We start from the raw sequence: 21,316 nt of genomic DNA on the forward strand, positions 1-21,316 counted from the left end.
ACTGAGGAGGACTTCACCATCTGAGCTGTGCAGAGGGCTTTTGACTTGGGGTGAGGGGCCGTACACAGCCTTTAGTGTCTCATAGAAACCCCTGAAGTCGCCAATGTCGGCGCTAAGCTGCGTTCATTTGGCGAGGCTAGTCCATCACTCATTTTGGATCTCCCGGAGTTTGCGCTGAAGATGGCTGCATGCGAGACGGAAGGCTCGTTTTTTCTCTGGCCAGGAAGGCTTTGCAAGGTGAGCCTGGTGGGCAGATCGCTTCTTTGCCAGCAGCTCCTGGATTTCCTGGTTGTTTTCGTCAAACCAGTCCTTGTTTTTCCTGGAGGAGAAGTCCAGTACCTCTTCAGTGGATTATAGTATGGCCGTTTTCAGCTGATCCCAGAGGGTTTCAGGAGTCGTGTCCATGAGACAGTTTGCATCCTCGAGCTTTGCTTTGAGGTTTGCCTGGAAGTTTCCTCTCACTTCGTCTGACTGCAAGTTTCCAACATTGAACCTCTGTCTGGAGGCTCCACTGTTCTTGAACTTTGGCTTGAAGTGAAGGTTGAGCTTGCAGCGAACAAGCCGGTGGTCAGTGTGGCATTCCGTGCTGGGCATGACCCTAGTGTGGAGCACATCTCATTTGTCTCTTCCTCGCACCAGAACGTAGTCCAGGAGGTGCCAATGTTTGGATCGGGGATGCGAGGAAGAGACAAACAAGAATGTAAGATTTGAAATTGAGAGAATAAAGTGTTTGATTTTCAGCTATGGACATGAATGTTGATATGGATAGTAAATATCCTGATATCGATACCTATGGGAATTGGTAGATGTCTTTTCCGGTTGCTTGAGATTAACTGTAACATTGAGTTAAACACAAAAGTCTGCCAATGCTGTGATTGTAGTAAAAACACTCTGAAATGCTGGAGGAACTCAGCTGGTCTTTTAGCATCCATAGGTGACAAAGATATATTGCCAACATTTTGGGCCTGAGTCCTTCTTCAGAAGGAATAAGCAGAATAAGCAAAAAACAGGAAAACTCAGAACAGAGACAGTTCTGGCTGGGAGAGGAGACCAGACCAACAAAAGGTGTTATTTGGATATGATAAGGGGAGAGGTGAGAATTTTTTCTGTGTGTGAAAGACAAAGGGGAAAAGGGAGAGAGATAAAGATGGGGAAGAAGTGGTGGGGGAGTGCTGTGATTGGAAAGTATCAGGTTTGGTGGGTTCACAGAGAGACGAGTCTGGACGCAAGTGTTGCAATCAAAGGAAACTTTATTGAACACACGGGAGTCGAACAGGGGAAGATGTCAAACAATACTTAATTACTACTAAATAACTATACAGACATTCACATCGGTTCCAGGTTGGACTCTGATACCAGTGGCCACCTATCTTCTACATAGTATGAGGCAAAAAACTATTAAGGTGCAAGCAGGAACATCAGGCACAAGAGACTGGTGGCTGATTACCCTGCTACACTCTCCTGTAAGTGTACACACTTCACAGACATAGACTTTCAAACACCTCTCGATTCCCTGTACCAATGTGGATGTGGCTCTCTGCAAGCACTGATCTATTGCAGAACTAAGGCTCAACTCAGTGTAGTGCACACCTTACCCACAACTTCTCCAGTGATTTCCACCATAGCAACCTGGTGTAGAGCAATATCTGGGACTTGGACCACGAGGCAGAGAGAAATAAATGTGATAAGCATCGATGTTTTATACTGTCCTGAGCTGGGTGCCTGGTAATGATGACACTGAGTCATTTAAATGAGCCAACATTAAGGTGTACACTAATTGGTGGCTGGAGTCCAACCTTGATTGGCTGGTGATGCGACTTCCAAATAAGTTTTAGACAGGGAGGTGTCGTGACCTTTCGCAATCCACAATGTTCCAGATAGGGAGGCCATGTGTTCCTCCACAATCCACATATAAAATTCCACCCCTTGGAAGTCATATCACTCAGCAATCACTACAAACAATGAATAACTGGTTTATAAACTGTAAAAATTAAGTAACATGTTACAACTGTAAAAACATGTCTAAAACTATGCAAATCAAGTGGATCAATATATTATATACACAAATATGACAGACAAGGCACATTATCAATCTCAATGACAATGCCTTACCAGCTTCCCCCTCTAACCCCACCACCAACCAGAGATGTTGTGTTCCTGATGGAGCAGGGTGCTGTGGTAACTGCTTGACAATGTGAGAGGGAAGGGAAGAGAAAGAAAATTGTCTGTTCACTGAATTGCATGCCTGATTTTTCTGGCTTAGCTGGCAAATGTGTGGACCTTAATATAAATATAGATACGAACAAGGAGGCCACATACATCTTGGAGAGCATGAAATAAATAGATGAACAGAGTGAAATGAGGGACCTCTCACGGGATATATCATTTCAGATTATTACCAATCCAAACCAAGCACTTGTTAATTTCTACAGGAATGAAACAAAGATACAGAGAAGCTATGTCAAGTGTATACCAAATCTTGGGTAAAATGCAAAATGAGGTGCCATGACCATTTCTGATCCTTTTTTGATGAGTAAAAAAAATAGCAGCTGAAAAAATGGACATAAATAGTGCCATATTTGGCTGTACAGATTACCAGAAAACCAGAAATAAGGACTATAAATATAAGATGGTCGATATTAAGTTTGGAAGATAACGGTTATAATATGTAACTTGCAACCACAATTAATAGATGAGGCAACTGATACAATGTGTTTCAGGTGATGTGCAAAGGAGTGGAAGGATATTCTTCTGTACTTTCTGCCTGAAGGTACCAGAGAGAAAAGATTGTGGCCAGAGTAATGGGGGTCATTTAAAATGTTGGCTGCCTTCTTGAGGCAGTGATTTACATTGATGTATTCAATAAATGAGAGGACAGAGCCTGTGATGCACCTGACTATGTTTGGTCCCTTCCACATTCCTGGGCATTCAAATTCCCAAACCAGGTTGTAATGCCATCAATCAGTATAATTTCCTCAGTTCACCTGTAGAAGTTTTATGCAATATTCAACTATATGCTAAATTTCCTGTGATACCTTAGAAAGTAGAAGTGATGGTGTGCCTTCTTCATGGTTGCCTGATCTGCTGGCTTCAGGAGAGGTTTTCTGAAATAAGGTTTCCGAGGAACTTTGAAGGTTTTGACCCTCTCCACCTCCATTCCATCAATACAAACAGGTATGTGGTCCCTCAGCCTCCCTTTCTTCAAATCAACAATGAGCCCCTTGGTCTTGGTGACTTTGAGAGCAAGATTGTTGTTCTGGCACCACACCACCAGGTTCTCCATTTCTATTCTGTATTCTCACTTATTATTTCCATTTATTCGGCCAGCAACTATGGTGTTGTCAGCGAACACGTAGATCGACTTAGAGCCAATCATGGCCACGCTGTTGTGAATGTACTTGAGTATTATTTGTAGGACCTTGCCATATGCAAATGAGATACTATGTTTCCTTCCAATGCAAAATCAGTGCATTGTTATTTTGGATGTTCTAAGAGTGATAAATGTTCATATAAATATATAATAATGTGTGGCTAATTTAACTGATAGTGAGCTGCTAATTAAAACAACAACTTGAGCATCAACAACTTAAAGATGAAACCAGAACATCAAATGGAAATTAGATTTAAAGGCATTTACCATAAAAGCAGTGTTCTTAGAATAAGCAAAGGGACACAAGGAGCAAAATAGCCCAAGTAAACAGATGGAATGAACATTAAGCAGATCCAATCACGTCAATTAATTAATTATGGGTGGCATGGTTGGCAGAGCAATGCATTTATAGCACCAGTGATTGAGACTGGAGTTCGAATCCCACGCTGTCTGTAAGGAGTTTGTACATACTCTCCGTGTCTGCATGGTTTTTCCATAGGGGCTCTGTTTTCCTCCCAGTTCCTCACATGGGTAATGTTCAGGATTGGGTTGATAATGGAAGCTCGGATTTACACCAAGCAATTGACAGAGTATCAAAGGTTATGGGAGTAGATCAAATCTTATTAAATGCTGGATGGTCTCAAAGGGACATATGGACTATTCCTGCTGTCATTTCACATGCTTTTTTGTTCAGAACCTGTATCTTGAGTGAAAGTATTTCAAACCACCTGCTGCCTTGCAGGTTTTGCCTCTTCAGGCAAAGGCTAGGAGAAGGTAACTCTGACTTCAAATCCAAGGGCCCCAGCTCTAGGCAAATAGCACATGTCAGTCTGGCAGCAGAAACAGTTTCCCTAGCGGTCTGCAGCAGCAAACTCAGTGGGCGAAGGATCTGTAAGGACAACAGCCAGCGAGCACGGTCTTGGAACAGACCACTGCGGGGCAATCCCGCGTCACTCTGGCTGTCATACCTTGCACTCCACCAGGCCCAGTGGCATGGGACCAAGAGGGAGGTGTTTGTCCTGGGCACATGGTGCCTACCATGTTCATCTTTGCTGGCGAAGGGATGGCCCATGAATGAATGAATGAATTACTATCTACCTGCCAATTTAACATTCCCTGAGGTAAAGAAGGGGAGGGATAAGGGGATATAGATGGCATTGACAAAATCTGTAGATGATGGGGTCCAGTGCAACACACATTATTGCTCTTATTTTGGAAATGCCAGCCTGACACTGCACGTCAGTGAGTGTGGGCTGTGTTTACTCACCATCACTTCATTACTATTCATTTCATGTTTCGGTCAGAAGTTGACCACGCGCCATTAAAGCCAGAAGAGACTTAACATTTCGCACAGAGCATCATCTCTGAAACTTGTGCTTGGGTGGGAGCAGAGCAGAGGCACTGAAGTATGTGCCTGTCCTCTCGACGCAGGTATTGCAGGGCCAGGCTGCGGGACAGGGAGAGAAGCAATGCCGTGTAACCACCAAGTCCCATCCTCTCTCTTTGGCTGAGTGCGTCGTGCACATTTCTCAATTCGTCTTTAACGACCATCCCTTTTAATGCACCTGGAAGTTATTTTGAAGAGTATGAGTTTAACAGTGGTACTCGAAATGCTCAGCTCATTTGCAGGGAATGTTTCAACTTTGCCAGAGAACCATTCCATTGGACAGGCCTTTCTAGGAGCTTTCATCCCACCCCAGAACTGCTGAAAAATTCTTCAAATATCTGACTCCAGAACATTTCCAAGTGCAGTTTTTTAACCTTCTCTACAAATGCACCTCATTTCCAAGCAGAGTCTCTGTGTTTCTCTGGTTAATCCTGGACCCCTGGGGAAGGGGTGGGGGGAATTAACACTCTTACAGTGAAATAAAGATATATTCATTACTGCTCGAATTACACGGACTCCGTAATTCTGCAAAGTTGATTCCTTCCTGTATAATGAAAAGCATTTGGTTGTTAAGATCTCTGTTCGGATTCTCCGATCTTCTGTTCTGAACGGGGAATAGAATTTCTCCATCCCCTTTGCCCACCCTGAGTAAATCTCCTGGGCAGAATTTCCAAGACCGATCATCCCTCTCAAAATGTGGTGACCAGAACTGTTTGTAATACTGCACCAGATTTGTAAAAGTTAAAATACACTTTCTGGATTTTGCATTTGGTACCTTAATGAAAGTTGTTCAGAATGATTATGGGAGTCTCCTGCTGCATTGAGGACAATATACAAGACAAGGGTCACATTTGTAACAGAATGATGTTGATAATGGTAGCTATCCTGCTGGAGAGAGCCGGACTGGAATTTCTTTGATCATTAATTTTTCTGCAGTTACATTTGAAATGAGTAGATTGCAACTTTGATTGGTTGAAACATCATTAAGGTGTCAGGCCTGGGAATTTAGGGTATTTTCATGGAGAGTAAAGAGTTAATTGGCATTTAGTCTGGAGATAAAATGGGCATTTAATCTGTCACACAGTGACAGGCCTTTCCAGCCCATGAACCTGCGCTGCCCCAAATGCACCCATGTGACCAATTAACCTACTAAATCCATAGGTCTTTGGATTTGGAACATGGGAGGAAAGCAGAGCATCTGGAGGAAATCCATGCTGACATGGGTAGAATGTAAAACTCCTTACATTTATTTTCTCTCCCCCCCCCCCCCCCCACACCCCTATCCCTCAGACAATGCCATAAGGGCAAGGAATGGAAAACACAACTGTTAGATAAGTCAACTTATTTTTGAAAAAGTATTTGAGGAAGAACATTTCTTGGTAACAATTCCATCAATTTAAAACTGTGCCACACAAGTTGCTAATACTTTGCAGGAGGATAATTGATGTTTCCTACATAGGTTGGTCAGAAAACTTCTCTCCCCTTCATGGATTTCATCTACACTACCTAGGAAAGGCAGACAACATTCCGAAGGACCCATCACACCCTGGATCCGCTCTTTTCTGTGAAATAGTGAGCCAGCAGGTTTGAAGACAGTTTCTTTACCATAGTGATCAGGCTCTTAAATGAACCCCACAACAGTGACCTCAGGCTGCCTTTGTGCTCTTGCTCTTATCCCATGAACAGGTGTGTGCACACTTGAGTTAACTTGCACTATATCATATGCAATATCACAATACACTTGAACTTGAAGCTTTCCTTACCGAAAAAGAAAAGTGAAAGCCAGTAGCTAAATCTATCTAGATGTTGTTAAGTACACTGGTGAAATTTTCATGAGTGTTTTTTTTCCCCCCAATATCCTTCAGGACAGCAATGATGAGTAGAAGATACTCAAAGGAGGAGGAAAAATGTTTTTTGGAGTATTCTCAAAATCTTGGTGTATTATAAAAGCATGGCTTGTTTACGACACACTTTGCACTCAGTGTAAATGCATCAAAGAAAAGGGGTCATCTTTGTTTCACAGCTGTTCCCAGGTCTTCAGAGACCTCTATTCTTTGGTCTATTTCTTGGCAAGGAAACAAAGCTGAGGAATTTCTGATCACAAAATTAAAGAACCTAATTTTCATCCTGACATAACTTTTATTGCAGTTAGGTTTGAAATTAAGAAGATCTGTTGTATTGGTGCTGGATATGGTGGTGGACCAACATGCAGTGTCATTGCTCATATGTGCCCTGAGATTCACATCACTGTTGTAGATGTTAACCAGGCAAGAACAGAAGCGTTTAATTCAAATACACTTCCGATTTATGAGGTTACGCCATTCAAATACTTATCCAATGTTTTTCTTCATAATTTTTAACTGAATGTCATTGCAATGGTATATAATTTTAGTTGTTTTCAATTTTTTTTCAGCCTGGTTTGAAGGAGGTTGTGCAGTCTTGTAGAGGGAAGAACCTTTTTTTTCTCTCAACTGACATTGATGCTGCCATTCAAGAATCTGACCTTATATTTATTTTGGTAATTTTGATCAACAACAGCATAAGGGTAGTATTTTTAAAGTAGCAAAATGCTCGAGACATTTCACAGGAGACTTTATCAAGCCATAATTAACACCAAGTCATATGGAATCTCATTTGGATATGGGGAGATGGTTCCAGGAGGTGGCCACTTGACAGCTAAAACCTTTGAGTCATTGAGCCACGAAGCACAAACCAGACCATTCAGCCCAACTTATCCACACTGACCAAGTTGCTATTTTGGATTAATACATTTTTTTATGCATTTGGCCCATATCTTTTTTAATTTTTTTCCAATGATATATCTGTCGAAATGCCTTCTGAAGTTCATAATTATACCTCCTTCTATTCCTATGGCCTCTAGTTCTAGAATCATCTGTCTTGCGAATAAAAGACTGTGAGGATTAACTTCATCAATGCACCTCATGATTTTATATACCTCTATAAGGACACCCTCAGCCTCTGCTCCAGGGAATAAAGACCAAGCCTATCTAGACTCTCTCTGTAACTCAAGCCCTTCAGTCCCAGTAAGATCCTGTTGAATTTCGTCTGCACCTTTTACATCTTAATGGCATCCTTCCTGTAGCTGGATGACTAGAATTGCATAAAATACTCAAATGTGGTTGTGCAGCTGAATCATGATATTCCAACCATCTACTCAGTACTCGTCAATTGTACCAAATGTCATCTACCCAAAACACCACTTCTTGGGAACTATGTTCCTGTTCCCCTGAGACTGTCCCTTTCTCAACACTTTCTAGGGTTAGACCATTTACTGTGCAAGTCCTACAATGGTTTAACTTACACTTAACACCTCACATTTGTCAAAGTTAAATTCCATTTGCCACTCTTGGCCACCTTCTCATCTAATCTAGTTCCTATTGTAAACTTAGATATCAAAAATGGGAGGAACAGAACTAGACAACCCATTAGGATGAAGAATAAGCAGGAGACTGGGTACAGGCCAGTAGGACTAAACAAAAAAAAAATGGTTCGGCACAGACTAGAAGGACCAAAGGGACCTGTTTCTGTGCTGTAGTTTTCTATGGTTCTATCGAAGTGTTGAATGTTAAACTGTCACTCATGTATTGAGTACTTATGACAGAGCAACAATTTGGAGGGGAATAGCCATGACTATTCATGGCACCAGGAGCAAATGGAAGAAGAACAGAGGAATAGGTGAAGGTTAGGGTTCATGTCGGAAGCAATGGTTTGGAATAAATAGATCTGAGATCTTGCAAAGGAACATTCAGAGAATTAGGAGATAAAGATAAGAATTTTAAAGTTAGTATTTTCAAGATTAGTAGACCAATATAAAAAAATGTGAATGCTGCACATTGAAATAAAACAGAAAATGGTAGGAATTTCCATATATTTTGACATATAAGATGATCATTGAAGCACCTAAAAAACATGGCAAGAACAGGCCAGATGCAAAAGGGTGACCTTAAAATTCTACTCAAAATATCACTAGATTGGTGCCATAATCCTCTCAGTCCCCACCCTACAACAAATTTTTAAGATTCCAGTAAATTAGAAATTTTTTTGTAAAAAAAAGTCTAAATCACTTTTACTATCATCCTCTGAGGCAAAGAATTTGGCAAGTACATCTGGAGTTTCACTGTTTACACTTGTCATCATATGGGTCCCAGTCTGAAACTGATGAGTCGATTTCTGCTTCATCAGTGTCCCACAATAAATTATCCACTTTTTGTTTTTTATCATATTACCAAATTGTTCTTGTTCATGAAACGGTTGCACCAGTCTACTTTACCTTTAAAATCTCTACTGTGTTCTGGGTTTGACCTTGCCCACTTCAGTGCATTTGCTCCAATTTTATTTCTTGTGTCTATGTAGCAATCTTGCCTCCATTTGAGCACCCATTCTGCCACCTGATTTTCCAACTCTGCCCAATGAATGATTCCTCCTCTCATCGAACCTTGTTTCTTTGGTATTTTAACATCTTCATTCTTTCTCCACTCTCTTACCATCTTCTCTGTTATGTCAAATGTCCTCGCAGCAATACAGTTGGTAGATTCCTTGGGCACTTCAATGACTTTTAACAAAACTTTCTTCATTTTGCTGGAGGCTCCATGATAACATCCACCTTCTGGCCATGCCCAACAACTCAGTCAACACGACCCCAGGTTAGTCAACACACATATATTTGGGGGAGGGGCGTCATCTTATACATCCAATATATGATAAAACCATGAAATTCAGGCTGAAATTGGGGACCTGTCTTATCTGAAGGTTGTCTTATACACCAAAATATACAGTATTCATTATTTGTGGAGGGAGGAACAACCTTTATCTTTCAGATTGATGTCCTTTCATTAGATCTGGAAGAAAAAGATTGGTGATGTCAAGAAATAGAATGATTCTCAATGTACTGTGTATTTTGTTGTGATAAATAAATGCAAATTTATTTTAAGAAAGTGTCAGAAGAGCAAAGACAAGAAACAGCTGGGTTTGGAGAAGAAGAGGAGGGTTGTGATCAGTGAGAAATAGGGAAAAGCTAAATTACAAAAGGAGCTGCAGAGTTCTCAAGAGATGATGGGGCAATAAAGCAGAGGTGTCTGCAGGAGTTGAGAGTGAAAGGGAGAATCATAGCCAGCATCTGTTGTGTTCAATAAGTGGAGGAATGGTACAATTTGAAATTGCTGAACTCAGAGTAAGTGTTGAGTCCTTAATCTGTAAACTGCTTAACTGAAAAAGAAAAACCACGTATATGTTGACCTCCATTGATTACAGGGTAGGTCCTAACCTTAAATATTCTGTTGACTTTGCGGCAGGTGAACACCCCTACAAAAGTCTATGGAATGGGAAAAGGTCGGGCTGCAGATCTAAAGCATATAGAATCCTGTGCTCGAAGAATCGTGGCAGTATCAAACGGGTTCAAAATAGTTACCGAGAAGAGTACTGTGTCTGTGCGAGCTGCCGAGAGCATTCGCAGGATATTCCAGTCAAACATAAAGCCAGACCTGAGTCTCTAGGTGAGCCCAAGCATTAGTCTGTGGGTAATGTTACAGATTTTATTTTTGAATATTTTACTTTAGTTTTCACAGACTTTCAAAATCCAATAAAACAAACCCATTCATGTACATATGCATTCCCAAAGTCCGTATTTGTGCCAAATCTCCCCTCACCCACCACAGGGAATAAATTCCAAAAACTTATCTCAATTCCTCTCTTCATGGGGCACACATGTCTATTAAGACTTGTAATGAAAAAAAAATCACAATGGCAATGCCATTCAAAGAAAACATTAAAAAGAAAGAAACTCAATAGAAAAAGAAAACTAAGGACCTGAAAAAAAGGGCATCCACGCCAAGTCCTAGTTCCATAATCAGTAATGTTGCAGATTTAAAATAAGAGCATCTGTATCAAAGCAGCTGTGAAATTTGATTAACACTAGATAGAGTAACTTAATGTGTACATTGGGTGGAGAGGTCATTTCCTCCATGTATTAGGCCTAGCAATGCTGATGTTGTTGCGAAGTACAGATATACACCTTTTCTGAACTTAACAGAAATTACATTTTAACCCAAGAGTATAAAAGGGCAGCTAGTCTGGGATCTGGTTTTCAGCAGGTTTCCCTTACACAATTTGCATTGATTTTCACTATGAATCTACTTACCATGCAGGTACTGTCAAACCCGGAATTTTTGGCTGAAGGGATAGCTGTTAATGACCTGAAGGACCCAGACCATGTGCTGATTGGTGGTGATGAAACACCAGAAGGTCAGGAGGCAGTTCGGGCACTTTGCACTGTGTATGAGCATTGGGTGCCAAAAAACAAAATAATCATGACTAACACATGGTCATCGGAGCTTTTCAAGCTGGTATGCTCACAATCTGCCATCAAATTGTATTGGCAAAATGCCTTCCTCCAAAGCAGTCTATTCTTTTGGTAATATACTTGATATAACTATTTATTAAGATTCATTTACAATTATATTTTGGTATATACATGCTGCAAATATAATGTGATTTATACATCAGAGTCTGCAGTAATTCCAAGTGATTAATTTGACATTAATAACATATTTCTGCACAGATTTCATCAATCTATGCAATGACCTCAATCTAGAATATGGTGATAGATTTTATGAAGATCCCTTTCCAATACTTAAAATTTCACTTTAAAATTTCTGTTTGTAGGTTCTCTGTTGTCTTCATTCATGAAATTACAGTCACAGCTCAAAAGTACTTTATAGCTTCTGATCCATCCTGTGGACTTAATTTTTTTTAAATTCTTATGTTTTGATTTTGAAAACCAAACAAAATCTTCATTGTCATTCTGCTTACTAACATTGAGAACCAGAGTTAGACTCTGTACATTTTTTGGCACTTAGTTGGTCCCCTGTATTCCAACAAACAGAATGATACACAGCCTCTCCAGCCTGACAACTTGGCTGAATCCCTGGACAAGGATACTAACAGATTAACAACTTGTATAGTGCCAGAAAAAAAAAATTGTTTTTGACAGTTGTCAAAGGGAATTTGACTTAAAATACAAAAGCCGATGTTAGGACAAATATTCAGTCAAAGAAATAGATTTTAAGGAATGTCAGTAGAGGAATGAGAGGTGGCGGGAATTCTAGCTTAGGACTGTGGAAGCTGTAGGAATGAGAGCTAATGATGGAAAAACTATATTTAAGAATATTAAGGATTCTGAATTAAAGGGATACAGATGTTTCAGAGGGTTGGAGGCAAAGAGCGATAAAAGGATAGAAACTCCAAAATCTACAGATGCTAGAAATCGGAAATAAAAATTGAAGTGCAGGAAACACTCAGCAGGTCAGGCAGCATCTGTTGAAAGAGTAACAGGGTTAACTCTTCAGGTTGTGAAATGCGAAAGTCTGCAGACGTCATGATTGCTGTAAGTTTGGGCAGCTGCCTATATTTTGTCATACCTTGATGAAGGGCTCAAGGCCAAAACTGCATCTTTATCTTTGCTTCATAAAGTACACTGTTTGACCTGCTGAGTTTCTCCAGCTTTGAGTTTCAACACTTCAGGTTGAAGGCCCTTCATCAGTTTCTTTCCACAGATGCTGCCTGACCTGATGGGTATTTCTAGCAGTTTCCGTGTTCATGTATAGAGTAGGATCATGCCTTGGACTGATTCATAAAAATACAATGTTCAAAATCAAGTTATCACTTAACCAGTGGTCAATGTGCATCAATGAGCATGGGAGGTTAGTGAATGGAACATTGCAGGTTAGGTCATGGGCTGCAAAATTTCAGATGGATTCCAGATTACAGGCAGTCTCCAGCTTACATCAGAGTTCCGTTCCTGAGAATGGTTCGTAAATCAGAAATGAACAGTGTGGGGAGGGGAATGACAGAAGCAACCGTGAGAGAAAGTGAGCAGGCACGGGAAGAGAACCCATCAGCTGGCCTCACTGACCCAGTAGGTGGGCGAGTGAGTCTGCTAGAAGATGCTGCAGTACCACAGCTCCACCCATGTATCCCAAATGCTTGTTCCTTTGTACAGAGTTTCCATAAATCAGGTGTACGTGATCAGGGGAGGACCTGCATTGAATGTAAATTAAAGAAAGATGACTGCAAACAAACCAACCAGTCTGGGGGTGACAAAAGCACAAATGAGGTTCTTGGCAGGCAGAGAGCTGAGGCACACGACACATCAATTATATTCATTGTCTTTCCTTTTCAATAGGTATCTAATGCATTTCTTGCTCAGCGAATAAGCAGTTCAGTGCTTTCTGTGAAGTTAATGGTGCTGATGATGAGGAGGTTGCTCGTTCTGTAGGCGTGGATCACAGAATTGGAAGCACATTTCTCAAAGCCAGTGTTGGTTAGTAATTTGATTTTGTGATACAAAAATCTGGATCTTCTGTTTTAAACTGGTTTGGATTTGCAGATGCTTTTTAATATCCTGGACTTCTGATCTATTTCAGGATTTGGAGGGAGTTGTTTCCAGAAAGATGTTCTAAATGCATGCATTAAACTTACCTGAAGTGGCTCAATACTGGCAGCAGGTAAATTCATGTGGTATGTCAGAGAATTCTGGATTTTGATTACAATAAAATGTTGCTGAACAACTATTTTTTGTTGTTGTGCTCAATAGTAGCAATTTAAAATGTGATTATGGTATTAATTTACTGAAATAAGTTTGCTTGGTAATTTAGTTGTATAAATCAATAAGCAATTGAAAATTAATCTGATTTTCTCTGACTGAGATGCGACAATAACCATTTCCGAGTCATTTGGAAAACTTGACCACTGTCCCTAACACCATTATGATGCCAGGCAAACATGAGTTGATGTCATTCCCCATGCAATACTGCTTTTTTGGAAACTTTAATCTATTTCAGGGTTTAAAAGAGGTTGTTTCCAAACAGATTATCTCATCCAAGTGTATAGACAAACTTGGATATTAAGCAATAAGTCTAGACAATTGTGCAAGGCCTGTACGTCGATGCTGAAAACCTGGTATTTTAGGGATTCATTGGAGCTGGTCTCTTGCACCAGTCCAGTTGATTTAAAGAATGCTCTTGAATTTGTAGGTTAATGTTTTGGATCTTCATTTCCTTGTTTCTATAATGGAATGAGTATTTTCAAATGTCAAAACAAATGTCCAGCAAATAGGATTTCCATGTTTCTTGGAATTAGCATCTAGATTCTACTTCCCTTGGAACTATTCTTTCTGCAGTTAAATGTTCTGCATTGCATGCAGCTGAACTGGTTCTAATGTGTCAATGGTTTATTGTTCAAAGTCTTTTCCCAGTTGCCTTGTCTGTGAACATACAACAAATAATATCAGATATGTATATTTGATATCTTTTAGGCGATTGACATGAATGATTACCAGCGGAGGAGGTTTGCTTCCCGAATTATTGAATGTCTCTTCAATGCTGGAATGGACAAAAAGACTTTGCTTTCAAATAGGACACTGGGGATACATGGTAACTTTATTGCTCTTATATAATGCAGCCATTCCACAGTGGGCTCTGGTGTAATGTTTAGAAACAAATTTATTTTGATTTTAAATTTCATTGGGATGTATTTATGACAGTAGCATGTGCTGTATGTACAATTGATTGAGATATTTACCTGGTTTTAATTTATGTTTTAGCAGCAATCAATAAAACAAATGGATAAAAGCTAGTAGAGTTGACCAAAATATCAGATAGGCTGGTTACTTTTGCAACTGACAATTAATCATTAATTGAAGAGTTTTCTTCACTGATTTATTAATAGAACCAAGGGAATCAGCCTGCAACATGGTTTGGATCCAGCATTACTGAGAATTATCTCAAAACAAACCCTTTTGAAAAAAGAATGTATCATATTGAGAATTTTAATACCTACATCAATGCAGTGAGTTTTTTTGGGTAACTTTAAATGTCTAAGTTTCATTCTGCAGAACTTGAAATTGAAATTCACAGTTAAAAACATTTTTATTTTACTTCAGGGAGAGTTCCAGTATCTACATCAGCGAGAACTTATTGGACGAAGGTGCAAATCTTCACATCTTTGACCCCAAAGTTCACAAAGAACAGATCATTTGTGACCTGTCACATCCAAACCTATCTCTGGATACCTCTGGCCAAGGTTTATTATGACAGAACATTTCTCTGTTACTTATCTTACTCTGTTACAAGCAAGTACAAGGTGACTTTTTAAAAAATATGGTGATGTTCTTCATACTTTTAAGTCCAATCTTCTTTTGAACTAAAATGGAGTCAGTACTGGCTCTGCAATCTTTTACACCAACTCTTTACTATCAACAAGTCATCTTCTTATCCAAATGCTGCAACTCTTACGATAAATTAACATTTATCAAACTATATTTTGACATTTGAGTACAATTCCGACCAGATTTTTAGCAAAGTTTTCCCTTTGGGAGGCCATCTGCCATTTTCTTGGAAAACTTGTTTTCACCAACCTCCCACTTAATTTAATAACAACATATTGATCTTTGCCATTGGTAGCCAATTAAAAATATTGAATTGTCAGTAATTGATTAAATTTTAGAAAGATACAGGAAATTGAGATAGAACATTGAATTCCATTAAATGCAAACACATTTTTTATTGCATCGAAAGAGATTATTTCTAAATTTTCTGCCTTGTACACATATCCAACGTTGACTAGTTAATTGATGTTCAAAACAGTAGTTAAAAAATTTCAGCCTTTGAAGTGAAAATAAACTGAAGATGCTAAAAACCTACAAATTGGGAAGCAGGCTGAGGTTACCAGAAGGAAGCAGTTTTGAATATGTGATTACAGACACAATGATAATTAAAAGATTTATTACAAACATGTACATCAACCTGCAAGAGAAAGAGAACAATGAAATAAGCTGTAAACCCAAACAAAAGTGGGAACAAGATCTAAATAATAAAGATAAGAATGAAACATGAGAAAAGCTATGCTCCGGAACTATGAGAAATACAATAAACTTGAGGTTACGCATGATACAATATAATTGGTTACACAGGCTATTTATCACGCCCCAAAAGTTAAATAAATGGGACCCAACAGTATCATATAGATGTTTTCGCTGTAAGAAGTAAACGGGAACAACAGTTTGGGCATGTGAGAAAGTGGAAAAGTTTTGGGAAGATCTAAACCAGGTATTAAATAAAATCACAAAAAGCAACATACCAAAAAATCCAGAGATCTTTCTTCTAAGTAATATAAGAAATAAAGAACTTGCACTCGATTTGGATGGAGCACAAAAAAGATTTATTATGATAGCCTTAGCTGTAGCAAAAAAAATGTATTATGTCAACCTGGAAATCAGAAGATAGTCTGAGAATACAGCAATGGTACACAGTTCGGCGGGCAGCAACCTCCTTTGAAGAAGACCGCAGAGCCCACCTCACTGACATAAGACAAAGGAGGAAAAACCCAACACCCAACCCCAACCAACAAATTTTCCCCTGCAACCGCTGCAACTGTGTCTGCCTGTCCCGCATCGGACTTGTCAGCCACAAACGAGCCTGCAGCTGACGTGGACATTTACCCCTCCATAAATCTTCGTCCGCGAAGCCAAGCCAAAGAAAAAAACAGCAATGGTACATAGAAATGAATAAATGTATTCCAATGGAAAAAATAACATATGATCTAAGAAATAACATCACAGTATTCGAACAAATTTGGGAACCGTACGTGGAACACAACAGAGAAGTCCTACCGCGGACCTCCACCACCTAAAATGACAGAAGGAGAAGACTAAATGAACTGACCCAGTGTGTAAAAGTAGATGACACAATTTTCTTGTTTATTTTCATTGTGTGATGACATTGTTTAATGGGTTAAATGTATTGTATATGTTGAATGTTTAGTGGGTGGGGAGGGGGGTGGAAAGGAGGGAGGGAAGGGAGGGGGAAAAAGGGGAGAAAATGACACTGTGTATATTCAAGAGGGAAAGGTCAATAGTGTGAAAAATTTTTTTAAAATTTAAAAAAAGATGCTAAAAACCTGAACCAAAATCAAAATGACAAATACATACAGCAGGTCAGGCAGCATCTGTGGAAATAGAAACCGATTCAATGTCATTGGCCTTTCATCATAATGTCTAGCTCGATCTGATAACTTGTATTATATTTTACAACCAAGTTTGTTTTCTGCTTTCCTGTGTCAATTATTCTTTTTTTTTCACAAATGAAACCTCAATCATTTTTGTTTTAGACCACTGTGGCAATCCCCTGTTCATTGAAATCAGCTAAACTCATTAAATTAGCCTTTGTTGAACATAGAGAACTTTAAATAAAATCTAAAAGAAGTAATTTTATGAATGATTATAATTGGTTACAAGGAATACTGAAGTTGGGATTGCCATGTTACAATAGTACATGTTACTGGTGAGACCAATCTTGGAATATTCTGGTTATCCAGCGAGAGAAACAATCTCCTAAAGCTGTCGAGGTTGTAGAAAAGATTGATGAGAATGTTGCTGAGACTGGACAGCTTAAGTTATAAGAAGAGGCTGAGATTTTTTTCCCTCTGGTATAGGAAGCTGACTGATAGAGGTATAGATAAGGTAATTGTAGTGCTTTTCCCAGGGTACAGGAGTCTAAAACTAAAGGGCCGAAACTTAAGGTGAGAGGGGAAAGTTTTAAAAGGGACCTGAGAAACGCATCATTCACATAGACGGTGGGTGTAATGGAATGAGCTGCCAGAGGAAGTAATAGAGGCAGTTACATTTAGATATCTACTTGGAGAAGAATGGCTTAGAGTAGCCATTCTCAACCTTTTTTGGCTATGGCCCCCCCTCAGGACTCTGCTTAAATTCTTTGAGCAACCCCTCTCTGTGAAGCAGTCCAAGTTTAGTTAGTTTCTTTCATACTTCTACCAACTACATAAAAATTATTTTATTATATTCAGTCCATGGCTCCCCTTAAATGTGCTGTGGCTACTGATTAGAATGGCCGGTTTAGAGCAATATGGGCCAAATGCAGGCAAATAGGACTAGCTCGGATAGGGAACTTGGTAGGCTGTAAAACTCTATGATCCTAACGCAGAAAAGAAATGTAGTTCGCTTCACTGAACAGTACTTTTTACTAATGTGCAGTCTCTCACTTGGTCACGATCTGCAATGATGCATATGAAGCCTGTGATGGAGCTCATGCCATTGTCATCTGTACGGAGTGGGACGAGTTCAAGGTAAAGGAAAAGCCTCTTCCTAATCAAATCCTGTTCAGAACACTTCAAATTATCTTATACATGAAACATTTATTCAGAAGCTCTAGAAATCACATGGTGTAAGGCATCAAAAATAGATGAGATGCACCAAAAATATGAAGAAAATGAGAGGAAAAAGGCAGTTAAAATAGTTAATGACTTTAAAATCTACATAAATTCAAGACCTTGTTATGAGGATAGAGACAAAAATTGATGATACACTGAAAAACACGAAGTGCAGAATTAGTAGATGGATAAAGTAAAGCCCAGCAATGTGATGAGTAAATTAAAAGCTAGTTTTTTGTGTTTATTTTTATCAGACTCTGATTAAATTAACTCATGACCTGCTGAAAAGTCTTTATATTAAGTTGTATGTTTGACGCAGCCCTAGTTTCCCAATAAACTGGCAATCACTGTGGCGATTCGATGACTGGTGGATGTGGAAAGGTATCGGTGGTATGGTCTGGATGGTATTGAGATTGAGACATATTATAATTAATGTTTCTTGCTGATACTAAAAATGTTGTTGCTGTCTGCTTCTGCATAACTCATGGAAATATAAATTAGATATTATGCAGTGTGGAGGAGAACATGGATCAGAAAGTTGACCAAAAGAATGAAGAAATGTTTTTTTGAAAGGTTTAATAGGTGTGGAATGTTTTATTAGAAACAATGAAATCAGCATTAATAACTTAGAAATGTGGATATATTTTGGAAAAATAAAACAAGAGTGTGGACAGAGAGGGGATCAGGTATATGTTTCTCCACAGAAATTGGAAATCTCCATTCCTGTAACATTCTTGTAAGTTGTTCTTATCTGTGGGCTGGTCCATTTTTAAATGACTAGTCGAAAACCGCCTTATTGAATGAGGTAAAGGTTTATGAAGCAATGACATAAAATTTTTTAAATCTTTAACAAAGGTTGTAAACAATAATTATTTTTGTCCCCTTCTGTACTGAGAGCATAGTTTTTTTCTCAATAATTTGGACAGTGAAGAGAGCGATGAATTAGAAGAGTTCTTTTGGAGATGGGACCTATGATTCACAGAGCATGATATCCTATTGCATTCTGCCATGTGTACAAATTGCCATCAAACACCTAGGAATTGATCCAATAGCATTGCTTTAGCTGGTGAATGCGCAGTGCAAACGGGAGCAAATATTATTTCAAACACATTGAATTTAATTAATGGAATTTTTTGGATGGTGGGTTCACACATTTTTTGAAGACAGAAATTTACCCTCAGAATTCACATCTCATCATCTGATATATATGTATGTATCTTCATTTTACAGCTACTGGATTATGAACTAATTCATAAGAACATGTTAAAACCAGCTTTTATCTTTGATGGATGATCTGCATCCAAAACTTCAGGAATTGGGATTCCAGATATATATAGATTGAAATCCTCTTATTATTAGGAGGCAGAACTGTTTTTTTTAACAATTTTACAGCACAGAACAGGCCAGTTCAGCTCTACTAGTCCATAGCGTAACAAATCCCCACCCTCCTAGTCCCACTGACCAGCGCCCGGTCCATACAAGCTAGGGAGTGGGGAAGTGCAAATGGATCTGGGTGTACATGTTCACCGGTCACTGCAGGTTCAGAAAGCTGTGAAGAAGGCAAATGGAATGTTGGCTTTCATAAAGAGGGGATTGGAGTATAGGAACAGAGACGCCCTTCTGCAGTTATACAGGGCCCTGGTGAGACCCCACCTGGAGTATTGCATCCAGTTCTGGTCTCCAAACTTGAGGAAGGACATACTAGCTATGGAGGGTGTGCAGCGCAGATTTACAAGGTTAGTTCCAGGGATGGCAGGGTTGTCATATGCAGCAAGGCTAGAAAAACTGGACTTGTATCCATTGGAGTTTAGAAGGATGAGGGGGGACATGATTGAGGTATACAAAATCATCAGGGGGATAGACAAGGTGAAGTCGGATTACTTGAGGGCATAGTTTAAGAATACAGGGTAGGCCCTTTAGGACGGAGATGAGAAAGCATTTTTTTACCCAGAGAAGTGTGAATCTGTGGAATGCTCTACCACAGAGGGTGGTAGAGGCGGATTCGCTGACTATGTTCAAAAGAGAGTTAGATAAGACTCTTGTGGGTAACGGAGTTAAGGGTTATGGGGATAAGGCTGGAAAGGGGTACTGATGGTAATGATCAGCCATGATCTAAAATGGCGGTGCTGGCCCAATGGGCCAAATGGCCTACTCCAGCTCCTATTGTCTATTGTCCTCTCCTATCCATGTAACTATCTAGTCTTTCCTTAAATGTAACCAATCTTTTTAATGAAATTCATTTGAATCCCCTCTGAAACAGAAGTCAGAGGTAAAACACAGGATTCTGTTGACACCGTGGTTAATGAAAAAACACAAATGCTGGAGAAACTCAGCAGGTCAAACAGTGCCTTTATGTAGCAAAGGTGAAGATACATCCCCAACATTTCAGGCTTGAGCCCTTCATCAAGGTGTGGGGGAATATGAGAGATATCCTAACAAAAGCTTTTAGTTAGAGGGTTTGTAATAAATGTCAGTGGAGAGTCTTGTCTCCTGAGATGGAGACAGAGAGATCCACAAAAAGCAGAATGTTATCAGAGATGGACCAGATGAGTTTGAGGTCAGGGTGGAAATTGGCCATGTAATTTATGAAATTGACGAACTCATCACGGATGCATGATGACATCTCTCATGTTCACCCACACCTTGATGAAGGGCTCAAGCCCGAAAAGTTGGTGATGTATCTTTACCTTTGCTACATCAAGGTATGGTTTGATCTGCTGAGTTTCTCCAGCATTTGTGTGTTTTTTGAAACAGAAGTCAGATCACCTTGAATTTCTATTTTATTAAATGTTCTTTCAACCTTTAACTTCTAGGTTGAAACCATTGGCAAAAAGGTCACTATTCAGAGGATGTCTTTCACACCCACAGCTGAAATTCCCAAGTTCAGTCTTCAGGAATGTCCAGCGAAGTGTGGAAAAAAATCACGATCTTGATTCATTTTTAACATGCCATTACATGCATTGGATAAACGTTAAAATTTATTTTTAATAGGATTCAAAATGAAGAATAACAACCTAAGTAAAAACACACCGAAATGCTGGAGGAACTCAGATGGTCTTTTCAGTGTCGCCCCTTACAAAATTTGTTGAATATTCCTTGAAGAAGGGCTCAGGCCTGAAACATCAGCAATGCAGTTTGCTTTTTATGGACGCTGAAAAGACTGGTTGAGTTCCTCCAGCATTTTGGTGAGTTTTTATACAGTCACAGCGTCTGCAGATTTCCGTGTTTCACTCAATAAACAACCTTTGTTAAACATAATTGTTACATAATAGTTTTTATACTGGTTGTGATATTGTCTTTCCTCTAACTCTTTTTGA

General features: G+C 39.4%; 1 protein-coding gene across 1 annotated transcript; it reads left to right on the forward strand.

The window, feature by feature from the left end:
• Window positions 1-675: 675 nt before the first annotated feature.
• Window positions 676-20,932, forward strand: ugdh (UDP-glucose 6-dehydrogenase). Its single transcript, XM_069923096.1, is given in 16 exon segments — window positions 676-700; window positions 6,906-7,069; window positions 7,171-7,275; window positions 10,070-10,270; window positions 10,922-11,119; window positions 12,958-12,991; window positions 12,994-13,095; window positions 13,199-13,235; window positions 13,237-13,279; window positions 14,089-14,170; window positions 14,173-14,206; window positions 14,716-14,855; window positions 17,824-17,915; window positions 19,230-19,285; window positions 19,287-19,324; window positions 20,811-20,932. Coding segments are annotated over 16 exon segments (1,473 nt in total).
• The last annotated feature ends 384 nt before the right edge of the window (window positions 20,933-21,316 follow it).

The sequence above is a fragment of the Narcine bancroftii genome, chromosome 3 (genome assembly GCF_036971445.1).
Source record: "Narcine bancroftii isolate sNarBan1 chromosome 3, sNarBan1.hap1, whole genome shotgun sequence".
Classification (NCBI taxonomy): domain Eukaryota; kingdom Metazoa; phylum Chordata; class Chondrichthyes; order Torpediniformes; family Narcinidae; genus Narcine; species Narcine bancroftii.